The sequence below is a fragment of the Ascaphus truei genome, chromosome 22 (assembly GCF_040206685.1).
Source record: "Ascaphus truei isolate aAscTru1 chromosome 22, aAscTru1.hap1, whole genome shotgun sequence".
Classification (NCBI taxonomy): Eukaryota; Metazoa; Chordata; class Amphibia; order Anura; family Ascaphidae; genus Ascaphus; species Ascaphus truei.
The window spans coordinates 16,259,925-16,286,040 of record NC_134504.1 but is presented as its reverse complement, the minus strand read 5'-3'; the positions used below and the strand labels follow the sequence as shown (position 1 = coordinate 16,286,040).

Genomic DNA, 26,116 nt, shown 5'->3' with positions numbered 1-26,116 from the left:
CCTCTCCCCCCTCCCTGCCCTTCACCCCCTCTCCCCTGCCCTTCGCCCCCTCTCCCTGCCCTTCGCCCCCACTACCCCCTCCCTGCCCTTCGCCCCCTCTCCCCTGCCCTTCGCCCCGTGCTGCTCTCCCCCTCCCCCCTCCACATCCCCCGTGCTGCTCTCCCCCTCCCCCCTCCACATCCCCCGTGCTGCTCTCCCCCCTCCCCCCTCCACATGCCCCGTGCTGCTCACCCCCCCTCCACATGCCCCGTGCTGCTCACCCCCCCTCCACATGCCCCGTGCTGCTCTCCCCCCCTCCACATGCCCCGTGCTGCTCACCCCCCCTCCACATGCCCCGTGCTGCTCACCCCCCCTCCACATGCCCCGTGCTGCTCTCCCCCCCTCCACATGCCCCGTGCTGCTCTCCCCCCTCCACATGCCCCGTGCTGCTCTCCCTGCAGCTTCCCCCCCTCCACATGCCCTCTGTCCGGCTCCCGTCCGATCCCTGCCCCTCCGTACCAGATGACTGCAGGGTCCGTCTCCCGGCCTGCACGAGGAAGATGCTGCCGACTGCAAGGTAAGCAGCTCCTCCCCACACACATTCCTTCATCTCCAGCCTGATCCCTCCGTACAAACACACTATATATATATCTCTATACATAAGACACACACACACACACACATGTAGACACACACACATGTAGACACACACACACAGATGTAGACACACACACACACGTACACAGACACACACACACACGTAGACACACACACACGTAGACACACACACACACACCTATACAGACACCTATACAGACACACGTATACACACAGACACACGTATACACACAGACACACGTATACACACAGACACACGTATACACACAGACACACACAGACACACGTATACACACAGACACACGTATACACACAGACACACGTATACACACAGACGTATATACACACACACACATATATACACACACGTATACACACACGTAGGCACACGTATACACACATACACACGTAGGCACACGTATACACACACACATGTAGACACACACGCGTAGACACACACACGTAGACACACGTATACATACAGGCACACGTTGACACACGTATACACACGTATACACGCAGACACACGTATACACGCAGACACACGTATACACGCAGGCACACGTAGACACGCAGGCACACGTAAACACATGTAGACACGCAGACACACGTAGACACGCAGACACACATAGACACGCAGACACACGCAGACACACGTAGACACGCAGACACACGTAGACACGCAGACACACGTAGACACACAGACACACGTAGACACGCACACACACGTAGACACACAGACACACGTAGACGCACACACACACGTAGACACGCACACACACGTAGACACGCACACACACGTAGACACACACACACGTACACACACACACACACGTACACACGCACCCACACGTACACACGCACACACACGTAGACACACACACGTAGACACACACACACGTAGACACACTCACACGCACGTAGACACACACACGTACACGTAGACACATACACACACACACACACACACACGTACACGTATACTCACACACATGTACACGTACACACACACATGGAGTCATACACACACACATGTAGACATACACACACACACACACACACGTATACATACACATCATGTATACACACACACATGTATACACACACACGTATACACACACACACACATGTATACACACACACATACATGTATACACTCACATGTATACACACACACGTATACACACACATGTATACACACACACAAATGTATACACACACAATGTATACACACGTGTATACACACACATGTGTATACACACACACACGTATACACACACAAAAATGTATACACACACATGTATACACACACAAATGTACACATACACACACGTAGACATACACACACACGTACACATACACACACACATGTATACACACACACGTAGACACACACACATACGTAGACACACACACACACACGTAGACACACACACACACACCTATACAGACACACGTATACACACAGACACACGTATACACACAGAGACACCGACACACGTATACACACACACGTATATACACACACACACGTATATACACACACACACACACGTATATACACACACGTAGGCACACGTAGACACACACACGTACACACATGTGTACACACACGTATACACACGTATACACACAGGCACACGTTGACACACGTATACACGCAGGCACACGTAGACACGCAGGCACACGTAGACACGCAGGCACACGTAGACACACACACACACACTATCCCCAGCACCACCACATCAGCACACCGGTATCCCATGCCCCCCCAGCACACTGGCATTCTCGGCTCCCCACCATTCCCAGCCCCCATCAACACCATCAGCACCCACACATTGGCACCTTCGCACCTCCCCCATCGGCACACCCACATCCGCACCCCCACATCAGCACCAAACCCTCCCAAATCAGCACACCGATACAATCACCATCAGTACAGCCACAGCAGCAGTACCACCGCACACCGCCATGGGCCGGGTGGACCACTCCCCACCCAAATGCCACCCCCACACCACAAACATCCCGGCCAACGCCGGGGCTCTCAGCTAGTATATATATATATATATATATACACATAGAATAAACTCTAGCGACCACGTGGCGATCCAGTCCCACGAACATCGCCCAAAGAATTCTCTCGCTCTTTACTTTTGTTAAATCAAAATGCTATTTTAAGTAAAGTGTTATGTTATGACGTACAAATGACAAGTGCAAAATTAACAGTAAGCAATTGAATATATGAAATAAATATTCAAACCGTTTTTCAAATGAGTCAGCCTCGAATTCATTGGATAATAACTCCGGAAGGCAGCGTTTCAGTAACCATGTGTTCCCATTCCAATGCAGAGTATTCTTTGTAGTGACTAGAAGTATTAGGTCGCGAGTATAGTGGTGGCGACGGCGACACGACGGGTGACGTCACCCGTCGCCACCGGCGAAAGTTATATTTCGCGGGGCGGCAGCATCGCGGGTTTCCGGGCATTTGATTGGTTCAAGGGCCGTCACATGAGGCGACAGCCCTTGAAAAATCAAATTTTGCCGGCTACCAGTTTTCGCGACGGCGACGTCGCTCCGTCGCATTGTCGCCGTCGCGCCTACTATAAGCGCACGCGGCAGCAGCGGCAATGCATTTGTTTCTGGGCGACGTTGCGTTGCCGTCGCCGGTACTAGAAGCGCGGCCTCAGGGCGTGACGAAGAACCGCATTCTACAAGCTGATCTGATCCCAAATGCAAACCTCCGTGTGTAATCCTGCACAAGCGGAGCTCTTTTGGAAAAATATTATTTTAGAATTTTTTTTTCCAAAACAGCTATACTCCTAAAAAGAACCCACTCTGCCCTGATCAGTGCAGCGTTGGAAGCGCTGCTGCATTATCTGGTAAGTGTGAAATGACAAGCCCGTAATGCAAGCAGTAGAAACCGTATACTCGAATATAGGGGCGGTCAACTCCAGTCCTCAAGTGCCACCAACAGGACAGGTTTTCAGGACATCCCTGCTTCAGCCACTGATTGAGCCACCTGTGCTGAAGCAAAGACGGATTGAGACACCTGTGCCGAAGCAGTGATGTCCTGAAAACCTGACCTGTTGGTAGGCGGGGGAAAGGGATGGGGGGAAAGGGATGGGGGGGAAAAGGGATGGGGGGGGAAAGGGATGGGGGGGAAGGGGAGGGGGGGGAAGGGGAGGGGGGGGAAAGGGGAGGGGGGGGGAGGGGGGGGAGGGGGGGGAGGGGGGAGGGGAGGGAGGGGAGGGAGGGGAGGGGGGGGGAGGGGGGGGGGAGGGAGGGGAGGGGGGGAAAGGGGAGGGGGGGAAGGGGAGGAAAGGGGAGGACAGTGGACAGGAGGGGGGGCAGTGGACAGGAGGGGGGGCAGTGGACAGGAGGGGGGGCAGTGGACAGGAGGGGTGGGGGAGAGTGGACAGGGGGGGGAGAGTGGACAGGAGGGAGAGTGGACAGGAGGGGGGGGACAGTGGACAGGAGGGGGGGACAGTGGACAGGAGGGTGGGGGAGTGGACAGGAGGGGGGGTGGGGGGAGAGGGGACAGGAGGGGGGGTGGGGGGAGAGTGGAAAGGAGGGGGGGTGGGGGGAGAGTGGACAGGAGGGGGGGTGGGGGGAGTGACAGGAGGGGGGGTGGGGGGAGTGACAGGAGGGGGGGTGGGGGGAGAGTGGACAGGAGGGGGGGTGGGGGGAGAGTGGACAGGAGGGGGGGAGAGTGGACAGGAGGGGGGGGGGAGTGGACAGGAGGGGGGGGAGAGTGGACAGGAGGGGGAGGTGGGGGGAGAGTGACAGGAGGGGGGGTGGGGGGAGAGTGGACAGGAGGGGGGGTGGGGGGAGAGTGGACAGGAGGGGGGGAGAGTGGACAGGAGGGGGGGAGAGTGGACAGGAGGGGGGAGAGTGGACAGGAGGGGGGAGAGTGGACAGGAGGGGGGGGAGAGTGGACAGGAGGGGGGGAGAGTGGACAGGAGGGGGGGAGAGAGTGGACAGGAGGGGGGGGGAGAGTAGACAGGAGGGGAGAATGGACAGGGGGGGAGAGTGGACAGGATGGGGGGGAGTGGACAGAAGGAGGGGTGACAGTGGACAGGAGGGGAGGTGACAGTGGACAGGAGGGGGGGTGACAGTGGACAGGAGGGGGGTGACAGTGGACAGTAGGGGGGGTGACAGTGGACAGGAGAGGGGGGACAGTGGACAGGAGGGGGGGGACAGTGGACAGGAGGGGGGGACAGTGGACAGGAGGGGGGGCAGTGGACAGGAGGGGGGGGACAGTGGACAGGAGGGGGGGGCAGTGGACAGGAGGGGGGGCAGTGGACAGGAGGGGGGGAGTGGACAGGAGGGGGGGACAGTGGACAGGAGGGGGGGCAGTGGACAGGAGGGGGGGCAGTGGACAGGAGGGGGAGGCAGGGGACAGGAGGGGGGGCAGTGGACAGGAGGGGAGGGCAGTGGACAGGAGGGGGGGGCAGTGGACAGGAGGGGGGGGAGTGGACAGGAGGGGGGGAGTGGACAGGAGGGGGGGAGTGGACAGGAGGGGGGGAGTGGGCAAGAGGGGGGGGGAGTGGACAAGAGGGGGGGAGAGTGGACAAGAGGGGGGGTAGAGTGGACAAGAGGGGGGGGGACAGTGGAGAGGGGGGGACAGTGGACAGGAGGGGGGGGACAGTGGACAGGAGGGGGGAGACAGTGGACAGGAGGGGGGGAACCAATGGACAGGAGGGGACAGTGGACAGGAGGGGGGGGCAGTGGACAGGAGGGGGGGGACAGTGGACAGGAGGGGGGGACAGTGGACAGGAGGGGGGGGACAGTGGACAGGAGGGGGGGGCAGTGGACAGGAGGGGGGGCAGTGGACAGGAGGGGGGGCAGTGGACAGGAGGGGGGGGCAGTGGACAGGAGGGGGGGGACAGTGGACAGGAGGGGGGGCAGTGGACAGGAGGGGGGGACAGTGGACAGGAGGGGGGGACAGTGGACAGGAGGGGGGGACAGTGGACAGGAGGGGGGGGAGTGGACAGGAGGGGAGGGAGAGTGGACAGGAGGGGGGGGCAGTGGACAGGAGGGGGGGACAGTGGACAGGAGGGGGGGACAGTGGACAGGAGGGGGGGGGACCAGTGGACAGGAGGGGGGGGGACCAGTGGACAGGAGGGGGGGGGACCAGTGGACAGGAGGGGGGGCAGTGGACAGGAGGGGGGGCAGTGGACAGGAGGGGGGGTGGGTTGCTTAAAATTTCCGGGTCCCTCCTCTCCACTCCCCCTGTATATTTCTCCGCTCCCCCTCTCTCTCCGCTCCTGCCCCCCCCCCCCCCAATGCATAGCTCCGCTCCCCACCCTACAGTGTCTGACACACACACAGTGACACACACACACACACAGTGACACACAGACACACACACACAGTGACACACACACACACAGACACACACAGACACACACAGACACACATACACGTCACCTCTCCTTCTGGGCGCCGCCATCTTAGTTACTCCGCGAGGGAGGAAGGGTGTCCTTCCGGGCGCCACCATCTAAGGCGCCGCGTGGCAGCTGCAGGCTGCCTGCCCACTGCCTGTCCCCCCGCCAGGGAGGGAGGTGAGTGGAGCGCCGGGAGGGAGGTGAGTTGGAGCGCTGGGGAGGTAGGGAGGTGAGTGGAGGTGAGTGGAGCGCCGGGGAGGGAGGTGAGTTGGAGCGCCGGGGAGGGAGGTGAGTGGAGCGCTGGGGAGGGAGGGAGGTGAGTGGAGCGCCGGGGAGGGAGGTGAGTGGAGGGAGGTGAGTGGAGCGCCAGGGAGGGAGGTGAGTGGAGCGCCGGGGAGGGAGGTGAGTGTGATGGGGGGAAAGAGGTGTGTGTGTGTGGCCGAGGGGAAAGAGAGTGGCAGTTGGGTGACGTCAGACCCACCAATCTGATTGGCCAGAGGCTGAGGACCAATCAGATTCACCGCAGCTAGTACCAACCTTTCGATTTTATATATTAAGATATATATATATATATGTGTTTGTGTGTGTGTGTACTGCTCCCGCTCGCCACCACAGCGGACACCCCGCCCCACAGTAAGTCAGCTGCCGCCACCCCCCCTTCACACCACACCCAAAGTCAGCCGCCGCTGATATACTCGCAGCGCGCCGCCGCATCCCGTCACTAACCCCCCCCCCCCCGCCCGCCCCCCCAGTGATCTGCCACCGGACAGCTCTGAAGGGGGAAGGGGGAAGGGGGGGAAATCACAGCCCTCCTGCCCCCCCAGTGAGCCGCTGCTGCCGATTTCTGAAGGGGGGGAGGAGGGAGGGGAATCAACAACCAAAGGTGAGCCACCGCCGCTGAGCTCTGAAGGGGGATCCCAACCTTCCCGGCCGCCCCCCCCAGTGACACACCGACGCCGAGCTATGAAGGCGGGGGGGGGGGGGGGAATTGGAGATGTGAAGGGGGGGTAATCGGAGCTGTGAGGGGGGGGGAGGGGAATCGGACATGTGAACATTGGGGGGGGACGCAGCTCTGAAGGGGGGTGAGCGGGAAAAGAGACAGAGACAATCAAATGTACATCTTGACCTTGTTTATGCACTGCTGGATGAAGGCCGCCCCAATGAATATTTATTACAGTATTTAGTTCACATGGGAAATAAGTCATAAAACCCTCATTCTTTCATTCACATTTCCGTCGCTGGTTAATCCGTCGGCTCCGGGGACTGTTATGTTTCTTAAACACCCTCAAAAGTGATCCCAGTGATAACGCAGGGATCTTATCCGGTGTCTGGGAACCAAGCCAGGGACGGGAGCAGCAGGAACTCAGCAGCGATGAGAGGGGGACAGGGCGAGGACAAGGAGCAGCAGGAACTCAGCAGCGATGAGAGGGGGACGGGGCGAGGACAAGGAGCAGCAGGAACTCAGCAGCGATGGGAGGGGGAGAGGGGGACAGGGCGAGGACAAGCCGGACCAGGAACTCAGCAGCGATGAGAGGGGGAGAGGGGGACAGGGCGAGGACAAGCCGGACCAGGAACTCAGCAGCAATGAGAGGGGAACGGGGCGAGGACAAGCCGGACCAGTAACTCAGCAGCGATGAGAGGGGAACGGGGCGAGGCAAGCCGGACCAGTAACTCAGCAGCGATGAGAGGGGAACGGGGCGAGGCAAGCCGGACCAGGAACTCAGCAGCGATGAGAGGGGAACGGGGCGAGGCAAGCCGGACCAGGAACTCAGCAGCGATGAGAGGGGGACAGGGCGAGGACAAGGAGCAGCAGGAACTCAGCAGCGATGAGAGGGGGACGGGGCGAGGACAAGCCGGACCAGGAACTCAGCAGCGATGAGAGGGGGAGAGGGGAACGGGGCGAGGACAAGCCGGACCAGGAACTCAGCAGCGATGAGAGGGGGAGAGGGGGACAGGGCGAGGACAAGCCGGACCAGGAACTCAGCAGCGATGAGAGGGGGAGAGGGGAACGGGGCGAGGCAAGCCGGACCAGGAACTCAGCAGCGATGAGAGGGGGACGGGGTGAGGACAAGCCGGACCAGTAACTCAGCAGCGATGAGAGGGGAACGGGGCGAGGCAAGCCGGACCAGGAACTCAGCAGCGATGAGAGGGGGACGGGGCGAGGACAAGCCGGACCAGGAACTCAGCAGCGATGAGAGGGGGAGAGGTGGACAGGGCGAGGACAAGGAGCAGCAGGAACTCAGCAGCAATGAGAGGGCGAGAGGGGGACAGGGCGAGGACAAGCCGGACCAGGAACTCAGCAGCGATGAGAGGGGGAGAGGGGAACGGGGCGAGGCAAGCCGGACCAGGAACTCAGCAGCGATGAGAGGGGGAGAGGGGAACGGGGCGAGGCAAGCCGGACCAGGAACTCAGCAGCGATGAGAGGGGGAGAGGGGGACAGGGCGAGGACAAGCCGGACCAGGAACTCAGCAGCGATGAGAGGGGGAGAGGGGAACGGGGCGAGGACAAGACGGACCAGGAACTCAGCAGCAATGAGTGGGGGACAGGGCGAGGACAAGCCGGACCAGGAACTCAGCAGCGATGAGAGGGAGAGAGGGGAACGGGGCGAGGCAAGCCGGACCAGGAACTCAGCAGCGATGAGAGGGGGACGGGGCGAGGACAAGCCGGACCAGGAACTCAGCAGCGATGAGAGGGGGAGAGAGGAACGGGGCGAGGCAAGCCGACCAGGAACTCAGCAGCGATGAGAGGGGGAGAGGGGAACGGGGCGAGGCAAGCCGGACCAGGAACTCAGCAGCGATGAGAGGGGGACGGGGCGAGGACAAGCCGGACCAGGAACTCAGCAGCGATGAGAGGGGGACGGGGCGAGGACAAGCGGACAGATGCAGCAATGTGCAGAGATTGCAGAGGGAACACTGCTTAGTTCATTAGAAGCCAACGAGGACATATAGGAAGAGGAACAAGTGGACATTGTGGTATAAACGTGATCATGTTGGGTCAACGTATCACGACGATTTGTGAGAGCCTTGTTCCACTTCCATCAAAAGACGTTGCCTGGGGAGTTATAGGGAGTGGCAGAGGAGCAGTGAGGGGAAGCGTTAGGCCGAGTCCATGCTCCCTGCTTGCTCGCTGAGGCGCGCTGAGGCTCAGGGAAAGCGGGTGCTTTCCCTGGCCTTGCGGTTGCTTACCGCACGCGCTCTCAGCAGGCCGTCAGGGGGCGGGCCGGGGGCGGGCGCGTCACTGGCCGGGGGCGGGCCAGTGACGCTCACGTGACCGGCCTGTCTCGCCGGCAAGCGGGGGAATTTTAAATACCCCTAGACCTGAGCTTCCGCAAGCGCGCGGAAGCGCAGGTGAGCCCCTACTAAAGCCGCTCTAATTGCGGCTGTAGGGGCTCAGTGCTGAGCGGGAGCGCGCGTCAGCACGCTTCCGCAAGCAAGCAGCAAAAACATGGCCGAGGCCTTATATAGAAGAGGTTATAGGGAGCAGTTAAAGGGAGTGGGCAGAGGAGCAGTGAGGGGACGAGCTATATAGAAGCAGTAGTTATAGGGAGCAGTAGTTATATAGAAACAGTAGTTATAGGGAGCAGCAGTTATATAGAAGCAGTAGTTATAGGGAGCAGCAGTTATATAGAAGCAGTAGTTATAGGGAATAGTTATAAAGAAGCAGTTATATAGAGCAACTAGCTGATATACTCGGCGTTATATAGGAGTTATAGGGAGCAGTTAGAGGAGTTATAGAGGAGTTATATAGGGAGCAGTTAGAGGAGTTATATAGTAGTTATAGAGAGCAGTTAGTGGAAGACGTTGCTCTGTACAATATTACAATAGGATTATTTTTTTTGTCTGTTACTGATGCATTTTTTTTTCTTTGAGTGTATTAAATATTAAAAAGATTGGAGGAGGCAGCTGCTTGTTTGCCAGAGATATCAGATAAGAAATCAAAACAAGTTTCACACGTTTATTCCAAATTCAGCGCAATTCCCACCATATGGACACAGGTCATTTATACTTCCACCTATTCATTTTGGGTTTAAAACATGTTGGCAACACCTTTCCGCTCCTGATGGACACTTCTGGCGCCCGTGTGAGGGCCGAGGGGGTGACGGATCAGAGCACCGTGGCACTTATCACTGGTTATGGGATTCCATCACTTTTCTGTACCTGCCAAAGCGAAAACTTCTCAGCAAGTCAAATGTAGCAGGTTATCCCCATCGCAGAGGGGCTGATCCCTGCTGTCAGTGAATAACAGTCACTGTGTAACCACAGCACAGCGACACGCTCCCGTCAACGCTTGTGAGCTGCCATCATTTTTAGTCAGCGACATAATTGATGGAATGACATGCAGAATATTCGACACCCCCGGCAATATTTGGGGCATCGTAGAACTCCTTGTTATAATGGGCCACAGTACCTGGAAATACAGACTATAAGAAACGCAGGATATAAATGCCTCTCGTAGGACTTTGTTCAATATGCCGCAAAGCAAATCTACCCCTTACTTGGGAAGATTTAAAACCTGATTAAATTCAATCTTCCTAACAAAGAGGAAAAGAGCAGTTATATACAAGTAGTTATAGGGAGCAGCTATACAAAAGCAGTTATAGGGAGCAGTTATATAGAAGCAATTATAGGGAGCAGTTATACAAAAGCAGTTATATAGAAGCAGTTATATAGAAGCAGTTATAGGGAGCAGCTATATAGAAGCAGTTATAGGGAGCAGCTATATAGAAGCAGTTATAGGGAGCAGCTATATAGAAGCAGTTATAGGGAGCAGCTATATAGAAGCAGTTATAGGGAGCAGTTATATAGAAGCAGTTATAGGGAGCAGTTATACAAAAGCAGTTATATAGAAGCAGTTATAGGGAGCAGCTATATAGAAGCAGTTATAGGGAGCAGCTATATAGAAGCAGCTATATAGAAGCAGTTATAGGGAGCAGCTATATAGAGCAGCTATATAGAAGCAGTTATAGGGAGCCCTCCTGTTCTAAGCAACTGGCTTATGAAAGGGAGATCTGCTTTTTTGACCCTCCTTCAATATATGGTCCTAAAATGGGGAGGGGTGTGAAATGGTGGTATGGTGGTTAGGGTGAATATACAAGTGTGTTGGATTGGTTCCAGCATGACCAACCCAAGATCACTCTCTCACACGTCCCCTTATCTTCTAGGAGCCAGAAGTTAGAGTGTCGGCTCTTCAGCCCAGGGGACCCAGCGTTGTCCGTGTTATTCGATCCTCGGCTGACTACTAGCGTTCTTCCGGGATAGAGTGAGCGCCGTCTCTGGCCGCGCACGCATTCAAGTCACAGCAAATAGCACGAGCCGACGATCCGGAATGAGAGGGGGGGGGGGAAAAAGAAAGCCGGAGGGTAAGGGAGAGAGGGGCGGGAGGTGCGCGGTTTGGAGTAATGGGGAAGTATTGTCAGGCCAAGAATATGTAATGTCCCCCAGCGGCTATTACATCTATCTGACAGACGACGAGCTGCGAGAGCGCGGGAAACACTGCATTATTAACAAGCGCCCTGTCCCTTTATTAATTATAATTAGATGCTTTCAGGTGGATGGCGGTAATCAGTGCCTTTTTACAAGGCGTCACGATGACTAATGTCACCGGACTGGACCCGGTACCGACAGAATTAGTGCAACTGACTACAGGGCAATGAAGAACCTATTAATCTGCGTCTGCAAAATCCATTTCCAACGACCCGTTCCCTGCGCTGTGATACAATTCCCTTCTACAAGAGCCATTCTAACACGAAGGAGAGGTTCGGGGGGAGGTTCGGGGGGAGGTTCGGGGGGAGACCCGGAATCCCTGGCAGGGCCCCTCTGCGGGAGACATCGCGGGAATACGAGATGTACACATTTACACACATTGGAAGATATTAAAAATGAATAATGAAAAAAAATTAATGGAGTTGTGTGTGTGCCGGAAGCTGCCCATTCCTGCAGACTGCTCCAGTCCTCAAGGGCCACCAACAGGGCAGGAATTAGGGATATCCCTGCTTCAGCACAGGTTGCCCAATCAGTCCCTGCTATAGCACGGGTGGCTCAATCAGTCCCTGCTTCAGCACTTGACTGAGCCAACTGTGCTGAAGCAGGGCTATCCTGAAAACCTGACCTGTTGATGGCCCTTGAAAACTGGAGTTTGCCTCTCCCTGGACTAACCCATCACTGAGCACTGATCCCAGCAGCAACATTCATTTGGCTGATTAGAGCTGATTAATAATTGGTGCTGGCGTCTTAAAATAATATTTCCGTACCAGACGCCGCCTCGTCTTCATTAGCGTTTTACGGTCGTCTGTCCACGGCCGCGATAATGCACGAAGGGAAAAAGAAAGCTATGCAGACTTCCCTCGGGAATACTCACTCCCCCTCTCCTATTCTGCATTCCCCCCACACAATCTTGTTTTGCATCACCAAATGTACTGTATTTTCCCAAGAAAAGTAGAAAATGATGACGCTCCCACCCGCTAGCAAAAGGTTTGACGTTTTTAAAGGTTTTAGATTTGATAAAGCTCCTCTGTACCACTTACTACTTCTGCTGAAAGGCCGTGCCCTGCACCTACTACTCCCTCAGTCCAATTGTAAAGCAGGACCGTGTCACCTAGGCTATCCTTTTCGCTAAATGGTATACCCAAGTCAGATAGATGGCATACCTGCTGTGTATTCTCTAGGCTTCCAACATCCGCAGGCGTCATTCCCAAGCGTGCTATAACCGTTCATAGTTGAGCCCCAGTAGCGACAATAAAACAGGGAAGAAACGGGAAATAAAAGACCAACTGTGACATTTACCGTGACATTTAGTAGCACGGCGGCATTATTACAACCAGTGATCGGAAATGACTGCCTTTCGGATGAATGGCGGCATTCAAAGGGTTAATAAATAGCCCGGCATGTTTTTTTATATGGGTCAGCCCAGATTTCAAGAACTGCCCCCGCAAAACGATATATATATATTGAAGTACTTTAAAGATGCACAAGCCTGTACAATTTGGCACAAAGCACTTTTGTTTGAAGACGTGTTCCCCTTCTAACTTCGCGCAGAACTGAGCGTGCCTTTCTCATCCCATTTCTCTCTTTTCTTTTCAAGCCCGGCTGGTATTCATACTTTAAACAACCCAGCAATTTATTCAGCGGCGGCGCACGCGGGAGCACGGGTATCGCTGGTAATATGTCTACTGGCCTCATCTGTCGGCAAACCGCTTTTCATGCAAAACTTTCACAAAGGCGCTGGCGCTTTCACATAAGCGCGGCTCGAGCGCCTGCCCGCGGCGCACAATTGTCAGACGGATTAATATTTCAATTTCACACAGTGAATAGCAGCTAGAGATTTGGTTTGGGACACAAAGTTATTCTATCTGTAAGCTGCAGCACTGGGAAGAAAAAGTGCTAAGGGGCAAAAGTAGATGAATTGGTTGTGCGAACTGATGGACTGGTTTTTTTTTTCCTCAACACCATGAAATCATTCCATTGTCGCTTTTAGTGTAATAAGGTACTTCCAGGCCTCACTATTAAACAGGCAGAGCACCCGTCTGGTGCAAGCTCGAAGAGCAGCTCTGTTCAAAAATCAATGGGGCTAAACACTTTCCAAGCACAGGGAAGTGCATTCTGTATTCATCAGCGCAGGACAGGAGCGGGCAGTACTGTATATATCAGTGCAGGAGAGCAGCAGGCAGTACTGTATTTATCAGCACAGGAGAGGAGCGGGCAGTACTGTATATATCAGTGCAGGAGAGGAGCGGGCAGTACTGTATGTATCAGCGCAGGAGAGGAACGGGCAGTACTGTATTTATCAGCACAGGAGAGGAGCGGGCAGTACTGTATTTATCAGCACAGGAGAGGAGCGGGCAGTACTGTATTTATCAGCGCAGGAGAGGAGCGGGCAGTACTGTATCAGTACAGGAGGGGAGCGGCAGTACTGTGTATGCAATCAATCCATGCTTCAGCATAGGTGGCTCAATCAGTCCCTGAATCAGCACAGGGGGTGCAGTATTCAACTGAGCCACATGTGCTGAAGCAGGGATATCCTGAAAATCTGACCTGTTGGTGGCCCTTGAGGACTGAAGTTGCCCACCCCTGGGTTAGAGGGTCAGTCCCACGTAGAACCAAAGAAACCCGACAGTTACGTTCATGGGTTAAAGGGTCAGTCATGTGGGTGTAAAGTGACCTAAAGTCAATGACCACACGTGTTAAAGAGGCAGGGGCGGGAGGCCTGACACTCCCCCACACTGAAGTCTTGGGGTACCCCTGGTATGTTGAGGCCCGTTTTATCTCCACTACCAGTGACTGGAAACTTCCGCTGCGTAGAGAAGTGGTAAGGCGATCTCCCGCAGCGATGCCTGCCGAGGTCCGGATGCCGCCGGGATCGCCAATATCGCCCGCCCTGCGCAATACCGCAGCAATCGCCAAGAGCTGGAAATATCGCTGCCCAGTGCTTTGGGGGGGGGCGTTCATGCCACGATCCTGCTTTGCAACATATACAGAAGTCGCCGTAAAAATGAAAGCGCTCACCCATTTTGCATATTCTCTACCATATGTCTTATAGCTCCTACCAAAGCCTGTCAACTTAACACCCTACTGTACATCATAGAATTTATAATATACGACGTACTGGTCAGGGGAACACCACCTTAGCGTGGAGATTGTAGACCATCCCGGTCAGGAATCCTACTTCAAAAATACCCCCCCCCCCCGCCAATAAAATGTCTGTACCTGAATATTTCTCTAAAATCCCAAACTAGGCGACGTCACCGGGGACGCTCACCGGGGACGGGAGACGTTATGGGGTAATGCCGTAAAACCGTAGTCCAAGCTGCCCTCCCCCCCTTAATATGTGCACCAGTACAATTCACACAATAATAAGTAATTAGCTAAGTTGCCGATCGATCCGTTCTCCTGTAACCGAAGATTCGGCTCGGGGGGTTCACTAAATGGCTGTCAGTGCAGCGGAAGAGGACCAAAGATGCAAAATTCTGTGGGGAAGGTCATATGACCAGGCAGTCACTAGATACAATTGGTGCACTGCTAGAGAGAGGGCAGGGCTCAAAAAGGGGTGTGCCAGAGCCTGTTTCAGAAGAGGAAGGGGATGTGACTTTGTAAAGGGTTACTATAGAAACAAAAAATGCTTGTTACCTTAGAATACATTAAAAATGTAATTCAGAGTTGTTTAAAAAAAATGCCACAATTATTTTCTCATAGTACAGAAGTGATTTATATTAAAATAAAAAATTAAACAGATGTAGCATATTGCTTTGTCTGCAGCTTTAACATTGGGGGTTTCCAGAGACTCACATTGCAGCAGCACCGCCTTTATTAGGTTAGGGACGGACGCTTCTTTTTTCTGGGGGCTACGCAAGGAACCTCAGCATCACTAAGATATTTCGGGGAGCTTATGCAGTACTCACCCCAGCTGCAAAGCCCAAACTTCCATCGAGGATCCGCCTCTGCGGGGACAGAAACAGGAGCGGGGTTAGGAGACCCTTCCTTTTATATATTTACTTATATTAAAATAGAAAGCCGCGCATTTTATAGGCACAAGGAGCTCCTTTCCCAAAGAGCTGGCAATCTAATCTTGGTGCCTGAAGCACACGGAGAGAGTGGGGCCTGGCAGAGGCCACGAGGAGTTGGCAATGTCCTTAAAACGGGGGTTCACCCGCTCCCGGGGCAGTGACGAGACCTTCCTCCCCCCGTCCGCGTGATCCATCTGATTTAGCAGGTCTGCCGATCCTGTGTTTACCCGGCAGCCGGATATTTAAGGGTTAGGGAGGGAGCGCACACAGGGTGCCACAAAGAGATAAGGACAAGGTGACCTGAAATGTGTACAGAACACGTAGGCCAAATGTAACGCTCCTCCAGACAGCAGCAGTGCCAGGTTACCCCCTACCTCCTGTGCCAGCCTCCCTCCTACCCCCTACCTCCTGTGCCAGCCTCCCTCCTACCCCCTACCTCCTGTACCAGCTTCCCTCCTACCCCCTCCTCTTGTGCCAGCCTCCCTCCTAGCCCCCCTTCGTGCCAGCTTCCCTACTAACCCCTCCTCTTGTGCCACACAATAATAAGTAATTAGCTAAGTTGTCGATCGATCCGTTCTCCTGTAACCGTAGATTCGGCTCGGGGGTTCACTAAATGGCTGTCAGTGCAGCAGAAGAGGACCAAAGGTGCAAAATTCTTACCCCTCCTCTTATGCCAGCCTCCCAACTAACCCCTCCTCTTGTGCCAGCCTCCCTACTAACCCCTCCTCTTGTGCCAGCCTCTCTCCTACCCCCTCCTTGTGCCAGCCTCTCTCCTACCCCCTCCTCGTGCCAGCCTCCCTTCTACCCCCTCCTCGTGCCAGCCTCCCTCCTACCCCCTCCTCGTGCCAGCCTCCCTCCTACCCCCTCCTCGTGTGCCAGCCTCCCTCCTACCCCCTCGTGTGCCAGCCTACCGCCTACCCCCTCGTGTGCCAGCCTCCCACCACCTACCACCTCCTGTGCCAGCCTCCCCACTACCTCCTGTGCCAGCCTCCCCACTACCTCCTCCTGTGCCAGCCTCCCCCTACCTCCTCCTGTGCCAGCCTCCCCCTACCTCCTCCTGTGCCAGCCTCCCCCTACCTCCTCCTGTGCCAGCCTCCCCACTACCTCCTCCTGTGCCAGCCTCCCCCCTACCTCCTCCTGCGCCAGCCTCTCCCTTCCTCTTTCTGTGCCAGCCTCCCCCTACCTCTTTCTGTGCCAGCCTCCCCCTACCTCCTCCTGTGCCAGCCTCCCCTACCTCCTACTGTGCCAGCCTCCCTCCTCCTGTGCCAGCCTCCCCCTACCTCCTCCTGTGCCAGCCTCCACCCTACCTCCTCCTACGCCACATACACCAGGAGCATTGACCAGTAAAAACCCCTATTCATACAAATGGCAGCAGCAGTGCCAGCCTCCTCCCCGCACACGCCTCCACCTGCCGGGCACAGACAAGCGTAACAAGCAGTGCTAGAATTCCAGCACAAACCCCTGCATTTAAAGGAGCAGCTCCCCCCCTGTATGGGGAGCAGGGGGTCTCCGGAGATGAACCGCGTTCATTTCGGCCCTGGGAACCCTTTCATACTTACCAGGGACGGTGCTGCCGATGCCGTCCTGTGCAGGGGAAACAAAATGGAGGATTACATATGCCACGTCACACAGGCCAATAGGAAGTGGCGATGGCTTCTTAGTGGCCCGTGTCACATGGGAGATTTAAACCTCCATAAAAGTTGCCGGCGGCTCCTTCACCGATAAATATCTTGGTAAGCAGAGGGTCCCGAAGCTGAAATTACCGGGGTTCATCTCCCGACACCCCTTGCTCCCTATAAATGTGTAATAAAAGGGCCCCCCTCCACAACACTGCCAGGAGCCCTCCTCCGCTCTTGCCTACTCTGGCACTGAAGGGGTTAACCCCGCCAGCCTCCTGACACGGCAAAGGAAACCAGATCTTTCAATCCGGGCGTCAGCTTCAGAATTAGTCACCAACGCCAAGAGAATTACCGCCCCTGTCAGCAACGCCGCGCTCAGCCGTTTCAGCTGCTGTCACTGCAGACCGGGCGCCAGCGCTCCGGAGACAGGCGGCATCTTCTCCCCGGGATCGCCCCCCCTCCCAAACCCAGCCCGAACTGGCACTCCCAGCCTTGTGCAGCGCTGTGTGTGCCACCGCCGGGACGGAAGAACAGATCGCCAGCGGCGTGAGGGGTGAACGCAGAGGGCGTTAATAATGACTTGGTGGTCGATACCCCCAGAGTGCCAGTGGGATACATCAGAATCGTGTTAATCCGGGGGCGGGCAACTCCGGTCCTCAAGGGCCACCAGCTGGTCAGGTTTTCAGGATATCCCTGCTTCAGCACAGGTGGCTCAATCAGTGGCTCAGTCGAAGAGCCACCCGTGCTGAAGCAGAGACTGATTGAGCCACCTGTGCTGAAGCTAGGACTGATTGAGCCACCTGTGCTGAAGCAGGGATATCCTGAAAACCCAACCACTTGGTGGCCCTTGAGAACTGGATGCCAAGAGTGTAATTGTGTTGTATGGGGTCCATTTAAATCCCCCGTCCTTATGGGCTGGGTGTGAGAGTGTGACAGGGAGCAGGTTACCCGCGGTGCACCCTGCTGCCAAACCTACCTGCCCGCTGGAGAACACGAAAACCAGTGCCGATCCGGCGGCCGTGAGCCCCCACGTGAAGAGGGTCCCCAGCAGGGCCTGCTGCACCGGACTGTACCCCTCTATCATCCTGCGGGCCCCTGGGGATAAAGGAGAGAAGAGACCTCAGGACCTGGCGCTGCCCGTGCAGAATTACATAGTTACATAGTTACATAGTTACATAGTAGATGAGGTTGAAAAAGACGTACGTCCATCAAGTTCAACCTATGCTAAATTTAGCGACAGATACTTTATCCCATATCCGTACTTACAGTATATTGATCCAGAGGAAGGCAAACAAGAAACCCCAGTGTCATATCATCTAATGATATCTCATAAGGGGAAATTAATTCCTTCCTGACTCCAAGAATTGGCAATCAGATTAATCCCTGGCTCACCATCATTCCCATGTATACTTATTAGGTATATCCCTGTATACCTTTCCAAAAAGGTTTAACGAGAGGGGGGCAGAGCGTGCAGAAGGGGAGAAGAGAGTGCGCAGAGGGGAAGAAGAGTGCGCGCAGAGGGGAAGAAGAGTGCGCGCAGAGCGGGGAAGAAGAGTGCGCGCAGAGTTACTGGCCCTCAGCACCCCATTTTATTTTGGAGACTATGGCCCATACGTATGACAGTGTCACCCTGCAGTGCAAGGGATACGCTTATCGGGCCCCGAGGCCCTCCTGTCACAGTGTCACCCTGCAGTGTGAGGTATAAGTTTATCGGCACCCGAGGCCTTCCTGTCACAGTGTCACCCCGCAGTACGAGGGATAAGCTTATCGGGCCCCCGAGGCCCTCCTGTCACAGTGTCACCCTGCAGTGCGAGGGATACACTTATCGGGAACGAGGCCCTCTTGTCACAGTGTCACCCGCAGTACGAGGGATACGCTTATCGGGCCCCGAGGCCCTCCTGTCACAGTGTCACCCCGCAGTACGAGGGATAAGCTTATCGGGCCCCGAGGCCCTCCTGTCACAGTGTCACCCCGCAGTACGAGGGATACGCTTATCGGGCCCGAGGCCTTCCTGTCACAGTGTCACCCCACAGTACGAGGGATAAGCATATCGGGCCCCGAGGCCCTCCTGTCACAGTGTCACCCCGCAGTACGAGGGATAAGCTTATCGGGCCCCCCGAGGCCCTCCTGTCACAGTGTCACCCCGCAGTACGAGGGATACGCTTATCGGTCCCCGAGGCCCTCCTGTCACAGTGTCACCCCGCAGTACGAGGGATAAGCTTATCGGGCCCGAGGCCCTCCTGTCAGTGTCACCCCGCAGTACGAGGGATACGCTTATCGGGCCCCCCGAGGCCCTCCTGTCACAGTGTCACCCCGCAGTACGAGGGATAAGCTTATCGGGCCCGAGGCCCTCCTGTCACAGTGTCAGCCCGCAGTACGAGGGATAAGCTTATCGGGCCTGAGGCCGTCCTGTCACAGTGTCACCCCGCAGTACGAGGGATAAGCTTATCGGGCCCCCTAGGCCCTCCTGTCACAGTGTCACCCCGCAGTACGAGGGATAAGCATATCGGGCTCAGAGGCCTTCCTGTCACAGTGTCACCCCGCAGTACGAGGGATAAGCATATCGGGCTCAGAGGCCCTCCTGTCACAGTGTATGTATGTATGTATGTATGTATGTCTTTATTTGTATAGCGCCATAAAATGTACATAGCGCTTCACAGTAGTAATACATGTCATATAAATAGCAAATATAAATAACACATCATGGGAATAAGTGCTTCAGACATACTGTAAAAGTAACATTAAGGAAGGAGTCCCTGCTCCGAGGAGCTTACAATCTAATTGGTAGGTAGGGAGAACGTACAGAGACAGTAGGAGGGAATACTAGTAAGTGCGTCTGCAGGAGGCCAAGCTTTGTGTCATGTGTCCATGATTATCCAGTGCTACTCATATGCTTCTTTAAGCAGATGTGTCTTAAGGTGGGTCTTAAAGGTGGATAGCGAGGGGGCTAGTCGGGTATTGAGGGGAAGAGCATTCCAGAGGTGTGGGGCAGAAAGTGAGAAAGGTTTAAGGCGGGAGAGAGCTTTAGATACAAAGGGGGTAGAAAGAAGACATCCTTGAGAAGAACGCAAGAGTCGTGATGGTGCATAGCGAGAAATTAGGGCTGAGATGTAATGAGGGGCAGAAGAATGTAAAGCTTTAAAAGTGAGCAGTAGAATTGAGTGTGAGATACGCGATTTAATCGGAAGCCAGGAGAGTGATTTCAGCAGGGGAGACGCTGAGACAGATTTAGGAAAGAGTAGAGTGATTCTGGCAGCAGTGTTTAGGATAGATTGTAGGGGAGACAGGTGAGAGGTAGGAAGGCCGGACAGCAGGAGGTTACAGTAATCAAGACGGGAGAGAATGAGGGCCTGAGTCAGAGTTTTAGCAGTTGAGTAACAGAGGAAAGGGCGTATCTTTGTGATATTGCGGAGGAAAAAGCGACAAGTTTTAGAAACGTTTTGAATATGAGAGGAGAATGAGAGAGAGGAATCAAGTGTGACCCCTAGGCAGCGTGCTTGGGCTACTGGGTGAATGATCGTATTTCCAATAGCAATGTGGAAGGATGTAGTAGGGCCAGGTTTGGGAGGTAGTATAAGGAGCTCTGTTTTTGCCATGTTAAGTTTCAGTCGGCGGATGGCCATCCAGGATGATATTCATCCCGCAGTACGAGGGATACGCTTATTGGGCCCCGAAGCCCTCCTGTCACAGTGTCACCCCGCAGTACGAGGGATAAGCTTATCGGGCCCGAGGCCCTCCTGTCACAGTGTCACCCCGCAGTACGAGGGATAAGCTTATCGGGCCCGAGGCCCTCCTGTCAGTGTCACCCCGCAGTACAAGGGATACGCTTATCGGGCCCCGAGGCCCTCCTGTCACAGTGTCACCCCGCAGTACGAGGGATAAGCTTATCGGGCCCGAGGCCCTCCTGTCAGTGTCACCCCGCAGTACGAGGGATACGCTTATCAGGCCCCGAGGCCCTCCTGTCACAGTGTCACCCCGCAGTACGAGGAATACGCTTATCGGGCCCCGAGGCCCTCCTGTCACAGTGTCACCCTGCAGTACGAGGGATAAGCTTATCGGGCCCCCGAGGCCCTCCTGTCACAGTGTCACCCCGCAGTACGAGGGATAAGCATATCGGGCTCAGAGGCCCTCCTGTCACAGTGTCACCCCGCAGTACGAGGGATAAGCTTATCGGGCTCAGAGGCCCTCCTGTCACAGTGTCACCCCGCAGTACGAGGGATAAGCATATCGGGCTCAGAGGCCCTCCTGTCACAGTGTCACCCCGCAGTACGAGGGATATGCTTATCGGGCCCCCCTGTCACAGTGTTACCCCGCAGTACGAGGGATAAGCATATCGGGCTCAGAGGCCCCCCTGTCACAACATTACACTGCAGCGAGAGCCACATGTGCCCTGTGTGTGTCACTGCGGGGGACAGACACAATGCGTCCTGTCTGCATCCTGGGAAGGACGCATCCCAGAGGTCCCCAATGTCTGCACCGTCTGTCACCCTGCCGCTCCCTCACAATACAGAGTATCCTAAATCCCTTCGTATTTCCCTCAAGAACTTCCCAAACTCCTTCGGAAATGTCTCTCTCGCCTGGAGAATATCACAGAGGACGGGGAATATCCGTGACACGTGGAAAACAAATGTGAGATATTCATCTTTCTGTGGCATGTTTAGTGTAAGAGTACTTTTACCTATTTTTTTAAACGTACAAAAAGATACACACACACACACACACACACACACACACACACACACACACTTCAAAAATCCCACCGAAATGAAAATATCCAAACAGACAGTGGGGGAAATGCAGCGACAATCTTTCTACACTAGACACAGAGATTCAGTGAAAGTTAATGCAAAGGATTCAGCCGAGTCTGTAACATCCGGCGGTACAAACCTGAGGCTGCGGCCATGGTACCGCAGACCGTGCGGACGCTGAGCGAACAGACTGCCTTAAGCGCAGTGTTCGCCTCCATGTGGCGGGGGCGCGGAAGCGGGAGGGTGCACGCGTTGCGCAAGAAATCAGTTAAAAATAATTTCTTGGCGAGACAGGCCGGTCACGTGAGCGGGTTCGCCCAATGAGGGCGAACCAGCTCCGTGACGCCCCTAGGAACGCCCCGGGAAAGAACCCGCTTACCTCACAGCCTCCGCGCGGGTGAAGGCACCAATGGCCACAGCCTAAGGCTGCTCTTGTAGTGCAGGCTACAGCGACAGCGCGCTGCGTCATAGCAAGTATATGTAATCCGTTGCACGCGCTTATAGTCGGCGTGATGGTGCGACACAGCGACCCAAAATCGCTGAAGTCAATAGATTTTGATATTTGCAGCGACGGCTGCAACACGTGACTGCAATAAGCCAATCACATCGCCTCTTCCTCCCCCCTTGCAGCCAGCGACATCGCAATCACAGAATGACAACTTTCGCGAAAGCGACGGGTGACGTCACCGGTCGCGTCGCCGTCAATGTAGCCTGCACTATAAGCGCAGCCCACGTCACATTAACCCTTCCGCATGCGCCATTCTCCCTACGCTGGGACGCGCTGTAATATCTGGTGCAATTCTGCTCAACTGGGTTCTCCTCCCCCCCCCACCTCCCGCCCCACCTCCTCCCCCCCCCCACCTCCCGCCCCACCTCCTCCCCCCCCCCACCTCCCGCCCCACCTCCCCCCCCCACCTCACCTCCCCCCCCCACCTCCCGCCCCACCTCCTCCCCCCCCCCACCTCCCGCCCCACCTCCTCCCCCCCCCCACCTCCCGCCCCACCTCCCCCCCCCACCTCCCGCCCCACCTCCTCCCCCCCCCCCACCTCCCGCCCCACCTCCTCCCCCCCCCCCACCTCCCGCCCCACCTCCTCCCCCCCCCCCACCTCCCGCCCCACCTCCTCCCCCCCCCCACGTGTGGTCCGACTGGAATTCCGACCACAGCATCCTATTTAACCAGGAACCACAAACAAAAGCAAACACGGAGACTTGGAACCGGCTCAACTCCAGTCCTCAGGGCCCCCCCAACAGGTCAGGTTTTCAGGCTATCCCAGGCTTCAGGACGGGTGGCTCCATCAGTCCCTGCTTCAGCACAGGTGGGTCAATTGGTCCCTGCTTCAGCACAGGTGGCTCAATTGGTCCCTGCTTCAGCACAGGTGGCTCAATTGGTCCCTGCTTCAGTACAGGTATCTCAATCAGTCCCTGCTTCCGTACAGGTGGCTCAATTGGTCCCTGCTTCAGTACAGGTAGCTCAATCAGTCCGAGCTGCAGCACGTCGCTCCTCGACTGAGCCTCTGATTGAGCCACCTGTGCTGAAGCTGGGATATCCTGAAACCTGACCTGTTGGGTGGGCTGCAGAGTGCACTGTCACACACACACACACACACACACACACACACACACACACACACACACACACACACACACACACACACACACACACACACACACACACACACACACACACACACACACACACGCAGCGTAAGAGGCGCTCGCTCGCACACTTCAGAATGCAATGTCCCCCACACACGCAGCATTCGGCTGCGCTTATAGTGCCGGCGACGTCGCGTCAAAACAAATGCATTGCCGCCGTCGCGAGCGCTTACAGTAGGAGTGATGCGACGAAGCGACGGCTTGGTCGCGATCGCTGGAAGTCATCTCAATTTGATTTTTCCAACAACCGTAGTCCGACGTCGCGTCGCCGGCACTATAAGCGCAGCCTTAGAGGCGCTCGCTCGCACACTTCAGAGAGCGCAGTGTCCCACACACGCAGCGTTAGAGACGCTCGCTCACACACTTCAGAGCGCGCAATGTCCCACACACGCAGCGTTAGAGGCGCTCGCTCGCACACTACAGAGCGCAATGTCCCCACACACAGCGTTAGAAGCGCTCGCTCGCACACTTCAGAGAGCGCAATGTCCCACACACGCAGCGTTAGAGGCGCTCGCTCACACACTTCAGAGAGCGCAATGTCCCACACACGCAGCGTTAGAAGCGCTCGCTCGCACACTTCAGAGAGCGCAATATCCCACACACGCAGCGTTAGAGACGCTCGCTCACACACTTCAGAGAGCGCAATGTCCCACACACGCAGCGTTAGAGACGCTCGCTCACACACTTCAGAGAGCGCAATGTCCCACACACGCAGCGTTAGAAGCGCTCGCTCGCACACTTCAGAGAGCGCAATATCCCACACACGCAGCGTTAGAGGCGCTCGCTCGCACACTTCAGAGAGCGCAATATCCCACACACGCAGCGTTAGAGGCGCTCGCTCGCACACTTGAGAGCGCAGTGTCCCACACACGCAGCGTTAGAGACGCTCGCTCGCACACTTCAGAGCGCGCAATGTCGCACACACGCAGCGTTAGAGGCGCTCGCTCGCACACTACAGAGCGCAATGTCCCCACACACAGCGTTAGAAGCGCTCGCTCGCACACTTCAGAGAGCGCAATGTCCCACACACGCAGCGTTAGAGGCGCTCGCTCACACACTTCAGAGAGCGCAATGTCCCACACACGCAGCGTTAGAAGCGCTCGCTCGCACACTTCAGAGAGCGCAATATCCCACACACGCAGCGTTAGAGACGCTCGCTCACACACTTCAGAGAGCGCAATGTCCCACACACGCAGCGTTAGAGACGCTCGCTCACACACTTCAGAGAGCGCAATGTCCCACACACGCAGCGTTAGAAGCGCTCGCTCGCACACTTCAGAGAGCGCAATATCCCACACACGCAGCGTTAGAGGCGCTCGCTCGCACACTTCAGAGAGCGCAATATCCCACACACGCAGCGTTAGAGGCGCTCGCTCGCACACTTCAGAGAGCGCAATGTCCCACACACGCAGCATTAGAGGCGCTCGCTCGCACACTTCAGAGAGCGCAATGTCCCCACACACACGCAGCGTTAGAGATGCTCGCTCGCACACTTCAGAGAGCGCAATGTCCCACACACGCAGCATTAGAGGCGCTCGCTCGCACACTTCAGAGAGCGCAATGTCCCCACACACACGCAGCGTTAGAGATGCTCGCTCGCACACTTCAGAGAGCGCAATGTCCCACACACGCAGCGTTAGAAGCGCTCGCTCGCACACTTCAGAGAGCGCAATATCCCACACACGCAGCGTTAGAGACGCTCGCTCACACACTTCAGAGAGCGCAATGTCCCACACACGCAGCGTTAGAGACGCTCGCTCGCACACTTCAGAGAGCGCAATGTCCCACACACGCAGCGTTAGAAGCGCTCGCTCGCACACTTCAGAGAGCGCAATATCCCACACACGCAGCGTTAGAGGCGCTCGCTCGCACACTTCAGAGAGCGCAATATCCCACACACGCAGCGTTAGAGGCGCTCGCTCGCACACTTCAGAGAGCGCAATGTCCCACACACGCAGCATTAGAGGCGCTCGCTCGCACACTTCAGAGAGCGCAATGTCCCCACACACACGCAGCGTTAGAGATGCTCGCTCGCACACTTCAGAGAGCGCAATGTCCCACACACGCAGCATTAGAGGCGCTCGCTCGCACACTTCAGAGAGCGCAATGTCCCCACACACACGCAGCGTTAGAGATGCTCGCTCGCACACTTCAGAGAGCGCAATGTCCCCACACACAGCATTAGAGGCGCTCGCTCGCACACTTCAGGACCTCGGAGGCAATTAAACTATTCTGGGAGGAGTTGTTGTTTTAATCGGGGATTTCGCATTAACAAACTAAAACATGAAATTATCCATTTATAAATCTGACACATTTTTGCTTTCTTCGAATTCCCGAGCGACGCCGGCTGCTTGCGCTAGAACTGCATATTGGGCACAAGAAAGGTGCATTGCTCTGGAATGCTAGAGATCGTATTAATCCTTTTATACAGCGGGGCTTATAGACTGGGATATTTTAGAAGATTACGGGAAGGACGAGCCCTTCTATATAGATATCAATTATAAATAATGTGTGTGTGTGTGTATATATATATATATTATATATAATATATATGAAAATGAAAAGTATTTGATTGTTAGTAGATGTGGGGATTCTCATTGGTCCCTCGGT

The 26,116-nt window shown here is 55.6% G+C and overlaps 1 protein-coding gene across 1 annotated transcript in view; it reads right to left on the bottom strand.

Moving 5' to 3' along the window:
- The window catches only part of SLC39A11 (solute carrier family 39 member 11), a 258,516-nt gene that overhangs the window by 149,591 nt on the left and 82,809 nt on the right, over positions 1 to 26,116 (bottom strand). Inside the window, exons 2-3 of the mRNA XM_075579851.1 lie at positions 18,079 to 18,197; positions 15,379 to 15,417 (exon numbers count right to left, since the gene is read on the bottom strand). Coding sequence (XP_075435966.1) covers positions 15,379 to 15,417; positions 18,079 to 18,197 — 158 coding nt within the window. The remainder of the gene's footprint in view (positions 1 to 15,378; positions 15,418 to 18,078; positions 18,198 to 26,116) is intronic.